Raw genomic sequence first — 11,724 nt, 5'->3', positions numbered from 1 at the left:
TGCCTTCCAAAGCTCATGTTCACAGTGGTCATTCAGAAAGGCTGGAAGCTGATGGCCAAAACAGAGGAACAAAGAACAAAAGCCAAAATAAGAGAAAACATTTCCATCCTTTCTGCTAAGACTGTTAGCACTGGAGGCTGTCATCATTGTTGTCATGGTTATAAAATTACAAACACCTATGAAGGTTTACATAGCAGTCATCGCCATTTAAAAAAACATGGTCTATTTTCAGGTTGACTTACAATACAAACAGTTTGAAGGCAAGGGGACAGGACCCTGCTTGGTGGTCACTGTGGAATCATGGGAGAGACATGACCAAGAAGAGGACATGGACACAGTGCTGTGTGGAAGAACATGAAGCCAAAAAACGAGGGTGCAAAATGAAAGACTTTGCAACAATCAAAACGCCACACGGTCAGAAAATGACTTACAACGGACAAAGTAATCAAGCAAATTTCAAACATACTACGTTCACCATAATTCATATATGTTGGTTTTGTTCTTTTTTTCACAGGTTTGGCACTTTATTGGAACAAATCTCTGTTCAAAAAGACTAAATGTTGTACAAAAGGTATTCCATGTCTCGTTAACATAACTCGTAGAATATAGTACTTAATAGTAAGCATACGGTAAGTAAACACTTGTACATACTGTAATTTTAAAAGAACATTCCAACAGATGTTTAACACACATGCACAAAAACAAACAAACACGACTCCCTCTCTCTCTCTCTTTCTCCCTCTCTCTCTCTACCCCTCTCTCTCATGCTGCCACATTTGGGCCTTCTCTGCCTCTCTTTGGACAATCTCATTCTCCAGCCTCTATCAAGAAAGAACAACAGTTGCTACTGCTCTGTCTCTGTCTCTGTTTTTTCTCTTTATCTCTCACTTAAGACAACGCAACTCTTTTAATACTGCATTTTTAGCTCCATATTACGACACTTCCTCCGCTGAGCGCGTGTCTGTCTTGAGACGCACAAACTCTTTGGCCACCTCATCGTGGGTCCTTTGAGAGAGTATCCTCATGATGGTGAGGCCAGTTTCGTCCATATTGACGCTCTTCATCAGGGGGTAGCAAGCGGAGCAGCTGCCCTTGTCCGCCAGCTCTCGGAGCTGGATGACCGTCATTCCGATGATGCGGTCTTCACGAGCAAAGCAGTAGTCCTTTACTGAGACATGCAGCTCGTAGGCCTCCGGACCATGTTCATTACTTAGAACACTGGGAGAGGAGTGACACAGAGAAATCAGAGGTCAGAGTCAAGCATGTTCACATGTTGCAAAACACATCATGTTTTAACTACTTCAGTATTGAAAAGGGAAATGATTTAACCTACAGGGATAATAAAAATGTATGTTTTACCACATCATGACAAGTCAATTACTGTCAAGGATGTTGTTATACTTCACATTTAATGAAAAGCCCAGTCTCATTCTAAATAATTGAATGTGAGTGCAAACTCCCGGCTGCCTGACTATACATGTGGCTGTGATGAGACAATTCACTGTTTTGTTGAGAGTGAAATTAATGTAATTATTCAAATGAGTCATTATTCTGAGCCAGCTTTTTTGGTAGTTTTTTGGATCATTTCTGACTGTTCTTAAAATTCAAACGGTTACACAGTACAGCACAGCAGTACATAACAACAATAATGATAACATGTGCTCATAAACACACCCTCAGCTTTGCTCCTTCTCCAACCATGCTGACACAAAGAACAAATGAATACTCACTATTGGAATGTTTCATTGTACTTTGGTGACCAATTATTATTCTTGGTCTTGGTGCTGAACTTGCGCTTCTTGTCAGCCAGGTGTGGTCCCACAGCATTGACCTCTACAAATGGCCGGAACATGGCATTGGTTTGCCAGATGAGGTTGTTCACTGCAATCACTGAGAAATGCAGAGAAAATCAAGATCAGCAACGTCAGAGATGGAGGAAAATGCACATCAAACACTATGCTGTTTAAAAAAAAGTGCACTCCTTCATTTTCGTCTCCTACGTCTGCTTCATTTTCTACTTTTGGAAGTGCATTTATCTTTTGCCCACGGATGATAGGAAATACTGAGATACTGTCAGAGCAAGTACAATAGAATTTGATGGCAGAAACATTTTCACGTATCTGAAACATTATGATAAACATCTTTCTGTGGCAGTGTCAGTGGCAATGAATAGCAAGAATTTATTTGCAGAGTATTTTGCCCTTGATTTTCAAAAAAGAATCTTGGGAATGAACCTCCATGTAGGAGACAGAGATACTGATTGGCACAGCAGTTACAACAGACCATACTGTAATGGAAGGGCTTAGTCACAAAACCTAAGTAGAAACAGAAATGGACTAGAATAGAAAATAAACACAAAAAACATGTAATATAATTAATTAAAGAGTTTGGTCTAGACCTGCTCTTTATGGAAAGCATCTTGAGAAAACGCTGTTATGAATTGGTGCTATATAAATAAAGATTGATTGATTGATTGATTGAACTCTTCATCCTGTAATAATGTGTGTGGAAACATCCATATATGGTTGCCATAGTAACACATTGTCATGTTACAGCTGGCGCTTGATTACAGCTGATGACTGTTCAGCTTAGTCTTTTCACCACAGTCAACCTAACCTTGACATCCAGTATCATGGTAGGTTGTGTTAGTATAGTATAGTATAGTTCCTTTATTGATCCTTCACAGGAAATTATTTTGTCACGGCAGCAGTACAGACAGACACCCCACAGACAACATACAGCCACCACAAGACAACCAACACTTAAGGCACAAAGACAATAGTAAAAAAGTAAGCATTATATGAAAATATAAAATATGTACAATCTAAAATAGAATAATATAACATAAGACTAGTATACAATCTAAAAAATAAAAAGAAATAGAAATATCTTGTGCAAATATCCAGACTTCAAGTAAGATACGCAACGTGTTGACTGCTCTCCTGTTGCAGACAGAGATGTGTCTGTGACTTAGAGCAGCTTCTTTCTGTTAGTGCAACATTAGATTTAACTTGCGATCAAGATAGCTGTAGCCATAGGATTAATCGCAGTCCTGCTTGGACTAGCATAGTCTTGTGCTGACAGCTGTTGCAGTCATCCCTCCTGACTGCTAGCCCGTTAAACCCTTGTTAGCTCTGATGTTAGTCCTGTTGACTGGCGAGCGTCCCTCACCCTCACCAACAACATTACAGAATGTATGCTCATGATAGGGGATTCCGTTGTAGGTAATAGACAGAGACAGACTCGCAGCAGCTGCCAACAAGATTTACACTGCCACTGGTGCTACCAAGCTTGCTAACAAGGATGCGGCTAAAGTGCCCATGGTATCTAATGTAGTGCAAACAGAGAGAAGCTGCTCACTTCACCTCAGACATGTGACTGTTGAAGAGAAAAACCGGCTGGAACAGCGGAACACGAAACATCGTAATACTGGTTATGGAGGCTGGGTTAAACTGGTAACACGTGACCCCAGTGTTCAGTGTTCAGAGCAGAGAATGCTGCTTCTTTTTACATGAGTTTGAAAGCAAATTATAAATATTTATTATTGTTTTACACAGAATTTAATTACGTCATGAGCAATCTTTCAGACCTAATTTCCTTAATTTTTGTTTCCAAAGCCAATTCCATAACTATAAAATCAGCAGCACTGTCACACAATGTGCTGCCCATGGTGAATACTTTAGAATAGGCATGACAAAAAACAGGTTGGAATATAGAAAAATCTCACCCTTCACGCTGACTTTGTGCTCTCCAGTGCCAGGGTGAGAGATGAGATTCACTTGCATCGACACCTCCCCCACCGATCCGTTGGATGACTGACCTGGACACACACCAAAACAACAGGAACATAATGAGAGGCATAATGAAAATGGTAGAGAATGGAGGAGTGGCAGTGAGAGAGCCTGGCAGAGAAATAGAGATATCGGAAAATATAATAAAAGAGGGAGAGAGAGAGAGAGAGTAGATGAAAGGATAGAATCCAAAACTGTGAGTGCAGTTTTTTTTGTAGATGAAGTATCCAGAAATTAATCCAAAAAGTGGTGTATAAACACTGTGTGTCAAAGCTAAAATACTAAACCTGAGAAAAAAAAGAGTAGGGGAGTAGACTTGATTTCACACCCATGGCAGTCCAGTAGCTTGAGGCTGAACATGAACAAGACAAAATAAAAACAAAAAAACCTGAAATAATCTGTCTGGATTGAAGGACCATGGAGGAGGCAGGTGATGTGAAGAAATGCACTAACTAAATAATGTTTTACACAATGAAGTCATCAAACGCCAGAATCTGAATTGATTGTTGACCATATTTGACCCATTCCCGATGCAGGGAGCCCTGCCCATTTCAGCTGCTTCTAAACGCTGCTTTGTGCTTAACCCTCCCAGGTACAAACAGATGTTGAACACTGCGAGGCGAAAGCCGGCGTGGTTGATGGAGGGGGATGCTGATCCAATAGCTAATCAATAGTGCCAAACATGCAGTGCCCATTATAGCTTGTAATGAAGAAACAAGTCTCCTGATTTATAGTAATGATGCCCTGAGTGGCTGGAGTGAGCACAAAAACATTGCTGCTGCACAATTGAGCTCTGGACTTGTGGGACTTGTGGCCGTAGCATATTCACTTCAGTTATCAGCTGGAGTGAAAAAATAAATATGCTTTTCTGATTGGAGTCAGAAATGAGACACCGTCAGTTAGTGCCTTTATGAAATAATCATAAACAGGTCTGTACACAACCGACACTGGGATGGGCAGTTTGACAGACATGGGAGAGCAGAGTGTGAAAAAGATAAATGGTACATACGGAAGATAAAGGGTGGCAGAAATAGATAAAACACAGTTGGCAGAGAGGAGGGACAGCAGATTATGCAGGAAAACTGCGAACAAAAGGAGCGAAGAGATAAGAAAGAGCAGTAGGTATTAAGTGCTGCAGTGTTGTAGTTTAATTCATTGAGTTTTTCCTCTTTGCTGTTTTCTTGAACATCAAAGATGTTACCCTGAGCCCCCACAAAGTGACGGGTCAACAGAGGGTACCTCAAGCTGAGAGCTTACAAAGTAATGCGAAATATTCTACTATATGAAGAAAGACTTTAGAAACTACTGTATTTCCAGTGAAGCATAAAGCAGCAACACAACTTCCCCCAAACAGAAAAACACATGCTGCTTTTGATCCCACACTTGGCAGTAACAGACTTGCGCATGCCATGGTTTAAATGTGTTACTGCCAGAGCACGGAGGCTGGTGATAAATGAAAGAGCGTCCACTGTCCTACGTTGAGCATTAGCACATCCCCACACACACTGTTTACTGTTTACCGAATCCACATCAACCAGCTCAATACCTCCACTTATAGACATCACATTACTCCACCTCAAATAGAGAGCGACAACATGGTGTGAACTCAGAGAGGGGGTAAGGGATGGGATGAGAGATTTAGAGAGGGGGGAAGAGGAAAAACATGACGAACAATCTCAAAATAGCATGCAGAGAAATGCTGTGCATCTATGACCATCTGCCAGTCAGTGAGAGTGAGAATAGTGGTCGCTGCCTGCCTGCCTGCCTGCCTGGCTGCCTGGCTGCCTGGCTGCCTGGCTGCCTGGCTGCCTGGCTGCCTGGCTGCCTGGCTGCCTGGCTGAGTAGCTTTCTCCCATTGCCATTCTGTTTCCTGCTGCCTGCCTATGCAGCGTTCTGCAAGGCTGAACACACTGAGGCAACCAGAAGCTTAAAGCCTTAACGCCCTACTGCACCAAATTCCCTCTTGAATCTCTCAGGGCACCTGGAGACATATTACAGAGAGAGACAGGAAATATACCTTTATTTATTTATATATACAGCTCCAGTGTGTTTGGACACACTCTCTCATTCCATGTTCTTTCCCCATTTTTTTATTATTATTTCCTACATTATAGATCAACCTCCTGAAAGCACGGAGGAGGACGTGTGACAGCGTGGGGAGCTTTGCTGGTGACACTGTTGGTGATTCATTCAAAATTCAAGGCATACTTAATCAGCCTGGCTACCAAAGCATTCTGCAGTGACATGCCAGCCCATCTGGTTTGCACCTCCACCTTTCCACCGCTTCACGGTGGGAACCACACATGTAGAAAACCATCCACTCACCTTCTCTGCATCTCACAAAGACATGGAGGGGTGGAACCACATATCTCAAATTTGAACTCAGAGACCAAAGTACAGATTTCCACTGGTCTTTCCACTGATTTTTTCCTGGCCCAAGCAGTTGTCCTCTTCTTCTTGTTCTTCCTCAGCTATGCCTTCTTTGATTCACACAGCCTCACACACTCTCTGAACCGTTGATATTGAGATGTGTCTGCTACTTCAAACCTGTGAAGCATTCATGTGACTCTAATCTGAGGTTCTCTTAATTTGTGGTTTCTGAGGCCGGTAACTCTAATGAATTTATTTATTCAGCAGAGGAAACTCTTGGTCTTCCTTTCCTGGAGCAGGCCTCATAAGAACCAGTTTCCTCATAGGGTTTTCACGACTGCACTTGAGGAAACATTCAAAGTTCTTGAATGAAAGTTCTGGAATGACTGACCTTCATGTTTTAAAACAGTGATGGACTGTAGTTTCTCTTTACTTAGTTGAGTGGTTCTTGCCATAATCTGGATTAGAACAGTAGTGGAATAGGACTGTTCACTGTATAGAGCTGTGTACCTACACAACTGATGGTCCCAAACTCTACAAATGTACTTTTGACAAGGCACACATGTTGAAAACCATTCCATGTGACGACCTCATGAAGCTGACTGAGAGAATGACAAGAGTGTACGAAGCTGTCATCGAAGCAAAAATTGGCTCTTTTAACAATCTAATAAAACATAAAACATATTATTGTTTTTGTGTTGACGAGCACTGTATATAAAGAGAGGGGTAGAGAGGGAGGGAGGGAGAGATGGCTCACAGGAGTGAATTTATTCACTACAGATAAATCTCATAAATTTGTCATGGCTGTTTTTACGTGTCTCTAATGAGAGAGAGAGAGAAAAGGACGATGGGGTGAAGAGGCCATGAATATCTCTTGCTTTGTATTAATTTTTTACAGTGAAAGAGACAAACGACTTCTACAGATGCAATTACTACAACATTAACTGCACACATAAGTTCAGCCTGTAGCTGAGTGACACAGAGAAATCCTCACAAGTACTCTAATGTAAAGGAAGCTCAGAAAGATTTTCACTCAATTCGAACTACGAATAGGAGCAGCACGTGAGTTGGTGCTAATGAAGCTTTCTTTCTCATTTATATGTGCGTGTGGTTATAGTGGAGCAGACATTTAATGTCTAAACTGTGAACTACAGCAGCAACAAGATACACTGTACGTTCCACAACCAGAGTTTGAAGTTTCATTCCAATATGCTTACAAACTAGAGTCTGGAGAAGGTGCTAAAGTCCTGCTGCTCCATAGTATCCACAATCTGTGCTCTACTTTCACACCTTTTTTAGCCGCTTTCTCTGTCAAAGCATCGTCTGCATTGCTTTTGCTTGCTTACTTTTCTTGCCTTTATTGAAGCAACATGTCTTTTAGTCTGAACCCACCCATGTGAGGCATTGTATAGCTCCTTACCTTGAGAGGTTTGGGTGCATATATATTTCTTAATCAAGGCATCTGTAGGTTGAGTGTAAAGGCTGAGAGCATATTTCAGGGACTTCATATCGGGGCTCTTTTCGAGGAAGGTTTTCTTCAGCCCATTTCCTCCAGCATGGAAGTATTGCTGCAAAGCAAAAACAGGGTAATCAGAAACTTTGACAATTTCACTCCTACATTTGAAAGGTGGGAGAATGACCATGGACAGGTCTTATTGAGAAAGGAGGCGTTGCTAAAAAGCAGTGAGGATGAAAATAAGTTCTTGGGGACACACTTCTAAACCCTCTATAACCTTTATTCTTTCCTCTATAGCACAAGATAATTACTGGAGCAAAGAATTCTTGGGGTGTTTGTAGAGTTAGTGTGGGGTCTGTTGTCATCATCTAAGTGAAAAAGTTGATCCACACCATATTCCTACATTCACATTCTTAGAGGCTGTGATCAAAATGAAGTAGCTATAGACCCACACATTATATATAGCTGCCAGGTGACATGTGAGCCATACCATCTTCATCAGACATTGAAAACTTATCTATGGGCCACTGCATTAATCCATTATCCCTTAGTTTTCACAGGCTCAAAGTTCAGTCCGAATGAAGTATTTTCAGTTGGATAATCACTAAATGCACTCGTGACTAAATATTCAAGGACATACACTTTGGTTTATCTACACAAACCTCTGTGGTAAACATTTTATTTCCTAGATTTATAATCTAGACTTTATAATCCTTGTTTATGTGAATATGAGGACATGGAACATTTAATTGCATTTATATATTCTTAATACTGTATGTGTCTTTAGAATAACATTTGGACATACTAGTGTAATACTATTAGCCAATCATATATAGTATATATATCGAATTAGTTTTTAGATATTTACTGTATAATTGGTTCTAATTCAAAGCATTGCTCCCATTTTTTCGTCTGCTTTAGATTACAGGTTTAAAGCTGCTGTGCCTGAATTTCTGAAAAATATGCAAGAACCCTCTGCATCCTCTGGATCAACTCTCACATGGCATTACAGAACTGTGTTAATTGATTGTTCTCATTGGAATACCGATGAAAAGAATTCCAGCACCATGACTGATCTAAACCTGCAGGTGATTTCCTTATAGACAACAGAATCAATTAGTTTTCTCAGCACTTTATGATTTATGATGCAGTGTTCGCCCAGTGGCTCCTCACCATAACTCTCCTCTCATCCCTGCAGAACTGAGGCTTGGTCTGAAATTGTCTCATTTCCCTTCACAACAAACAGTCATATGGCAGTAAATTAACGGTGATGCATTCCACACTGAGAGGCTTTAATTACATTAATTAGCATTGTGTCATGTTTTATAATGGGTTTGTTTTTTTACACATTTTGAGAGCAGTTTCATTTGGATTTTTGATCGTCTTGCGACTACACGGTGTTTCATCAAGTAGACAAAAATATTGATGTTTAAAACAATTTGTGCTAAGGATGGGTCATGATTAATAATCGATAAATCCATCCATTATCTATACCGCTTATCCGTCATTGTCTGGAGCCAATCCCAGCTGACTTTGGGCCAGAGGCAGGGTACACCCTGGACTGGTCACCAGCCAACCACAGGGCCGACACACAGACATTCACGCTCAATTTAGAGTCACAAAATAACCTGCATGTCTTTGGACTGTGGCAGGAAGCCGGAGTATCTGGAGAAAACCCAGGCAAGCACAGGGAGAACATGTAAACTCCATAGAGAAAGATTCAAACCTGGAACCTTCTTGCTGTGATGCAACAGTGCTAACCATCGCACCACCGTGCTGCACTAATCAAATCTTCGTCAAATTATTAAGAAAATCAAATAGCCTGGTAGAGTGCCAGTCAGGAGTAGTAGCTTGATACAGGGAGTTGAGATGAAGCCAGGTCTGTGTAAAGATGTGGGCACAAACAATCTCTAGATTTTTCTTTGTTTTCGGCAGCCTGATTCCATCTCATCCATTCAATCTTCCTGACACATTAGCAGCTAGGAGCAAGCTGGGGAGCAAAGGAGCGAATAATCTTCGAATAGTTCATGGTGATGGTAGAATATTATTTTTGTGTGAAATGAACATCATTATTAGCCTGATACAAGTCTTTTTTTTTGTGAGGTTACAGTTAAGAGTGATATCTCTCTCCATTTTAGTCTGACAACAAAATAAAAATACACAGGCACACAATGCAATTGAGATATTCCTGTACTGCACATGCACATTTTCCAGCATGTTTGGATATCTGCTTGTCCACACTTCAGCCCGTGATGTCCCAATCACATGACCTGAGCCACAGCTCCCCAGCTTGTCGTTTGATTTACAAAATGATCCTTCATGTCAATTTGCAAATCTGCCTTATGCCTTATGTGGCACTCCTTTCTTTTTTTCAAAGCTCAGGTTTAACCATCCAGGTGTCATCTGTCGTACCAACAGTATAATCAACATTAAACTCACCTTGATTGTGGGAAGCACGAGGTCCATGGCGGCACACTGTCGTGGGCTCAAACTTCTGGCTTCCTCTCGAATGACATGCTCCTGTAGGGAACAGATCAAGTCAAACACCCAAACAGGAACACAGATCGCATTCAGATTCTTGGGATTTGAAGATGTTTCCCCATCATAAAGGGAATGACCTCAGGTTAGAAAAGATTGAGCATTTACCATTTACAGGACCAACTGTACAATTTAAACTGCAGAGTATCTAATAAATTTACTGTCCTACACCAGCTATATAAAACTATTTCATTCATGAAAAAAAAAGTTTTTTTGAGAACATTGCCACATTAGAAAAGCCATGTCTTTTATATCCAGAATAGTATATACATTTAATCTACCATCTATCACAGCTGGTGTGAGTCGAAAAACACTTCAAGTAACATTTTGCACAACAAACAACAAATTGCACTGGGCCACTTGCTTTGCTTTGAATCGGTTCCAGTAATCTCCCCATCCTGGTGAGCCCCAAAATAGCTAACGGCTGCAGGCAGGAAAGCATGCTTCTTTCTATTGATATCCCCGTGATGCAGATGTTTGGACACTGTGCTTGCCATTTGTTTTTCTTCCACTTGATTTATGATATTATTTTGCACAAGTCCAGAATTGTATATTCTTTAAAAGGGAGGGAAAGGAAATATAAATCTACCAGTCCTGCTTTGTAAGATATTTGCTTGGTAAATCCATGCAGCCCAGAAATGACCATGGGATTTGTGAGGGTGGCCCTGCACACAGGATTATTTGTTTCAGACAAACAACATATCGGCTTGAGTGACTCTGCTCTTCAGTGAATCCATGCAATTACATGGGTCAAAGGTCACAGCACTTGAATAGAGATTTGATATCTAGGCTTAGGCATTAAAACAAAGGGAGGATATACTGTTTTAATGCTTGAGGAGGGAGGCAAAAACACACCCATCTGTGTACTGCTGTCGAGTATGAACAAACCAACAGGTTCGGTTCACATCCCATGTATGACTATGTATATCTGTATTACTTATAATGCCTGAGATATTTACCATACAACACATAATCCATGTTCAAAATAGTTTAACATCTCGGGGTATGTGTAGGCACAATGTGTGTTTTACTGAGATGACACCGAGCCAGCTGGGCTTTGAGAAATCACTCTGGTACCACACATTATAGCGTTCAGACATCTTAAGGTTTTGTGCTGACATTGCCTGTCTTGGGTTCATCCAAAAATTACCTTCAGTTTGGACAGCTGTCCCAAGTCCTTGGCAGCATTGAATATCATCTGAGCTCCTTGCTGTTGGAGAGACAAATATATATTTCCTTTACAGCCAAATAAAGTTGGAAACACTCAATAAATTAATCTGAACATTTTCCTAAGAACAATTTTCAACAATAGAGGATGAGGGGCAAAATGTTAAGCATGAATTCATCTCTGTCATGTTGTGATGTTTGTTTTACAGCTGTAGTAATGATTGTTATGAAGGGTATTAATATTATTAAGTGGCAGAGAAAGGAAACATGATGACATTAAACTGCACCTTCATGATTTCCATCAATAACAACACATGATATGCAATATTCCTGAGATGAAAAATGTTGGAATGATGAAAAATGGCTCTTACATAAGGATTAACAATATGAAAAAAACACTCT

At 40.6% G+C, this 11,724-nt stretch overlaps 1 protein-coding gene across 1 annotated transcript in view; it reads right to left on the bottom strand.

Moving 5' to 3' along the window:
• Positions 1-932: 932 nt before the first annotated feature.
• LOC139224533 (protein unc-13 homolog C) overlaps positions 933-11,724 on the bottom strand; it is an 85,922-nt gene continuing 75,130 nt past the window's right edge. The window contains exons 28-33 of the mRNA XM_070856008.1: positions 11,306-11,365; positions 10,057-10,137; positions 7,582-7,729; positions 3,728-3,820; positions 1,731-1,890; positions 933-1,218 (exon numbers count right to left, since the gene is read on the bottom strand). Of these exons, the coding sequence (XP_070712109.1) occupies positions 933-1,218; positions 1,731-1,890; positions 3,728-3,820; positions 7,582-7,729; positions 10,057-10,137; positions 11,306-11,365 (828 nt within the window). The remainder of the gene's footprint in view (positions 1,219-1,730; positions 1,891-3,727; positions 3,821-7,581; positions 7,730-10,056; positions 10,138-11,305; positions 11,366-11,724) is intronic.

The sequence above is a fragment of the Pempheris klunzingeri genome, chromosome 1, assembly GCF_042242105.1.
Source record: "Pempheris klunzingeri isolate RE-2024b chromosome 1, fPemKlu1.hap1, whole genome shotgun sequence".
Taxonomy (NCBI): domain Eukaryota; kingdom Metazoa; phylum Chordata; class Actinopteri; order Acropomatiformes; family Pempheridae; genus Pempheris; species Pempheris klunzingeri.
Note: the sequence above shows the minus strand (reverse complement) of the source record. Positions and strands in the feature narration are given on the sequence as shown.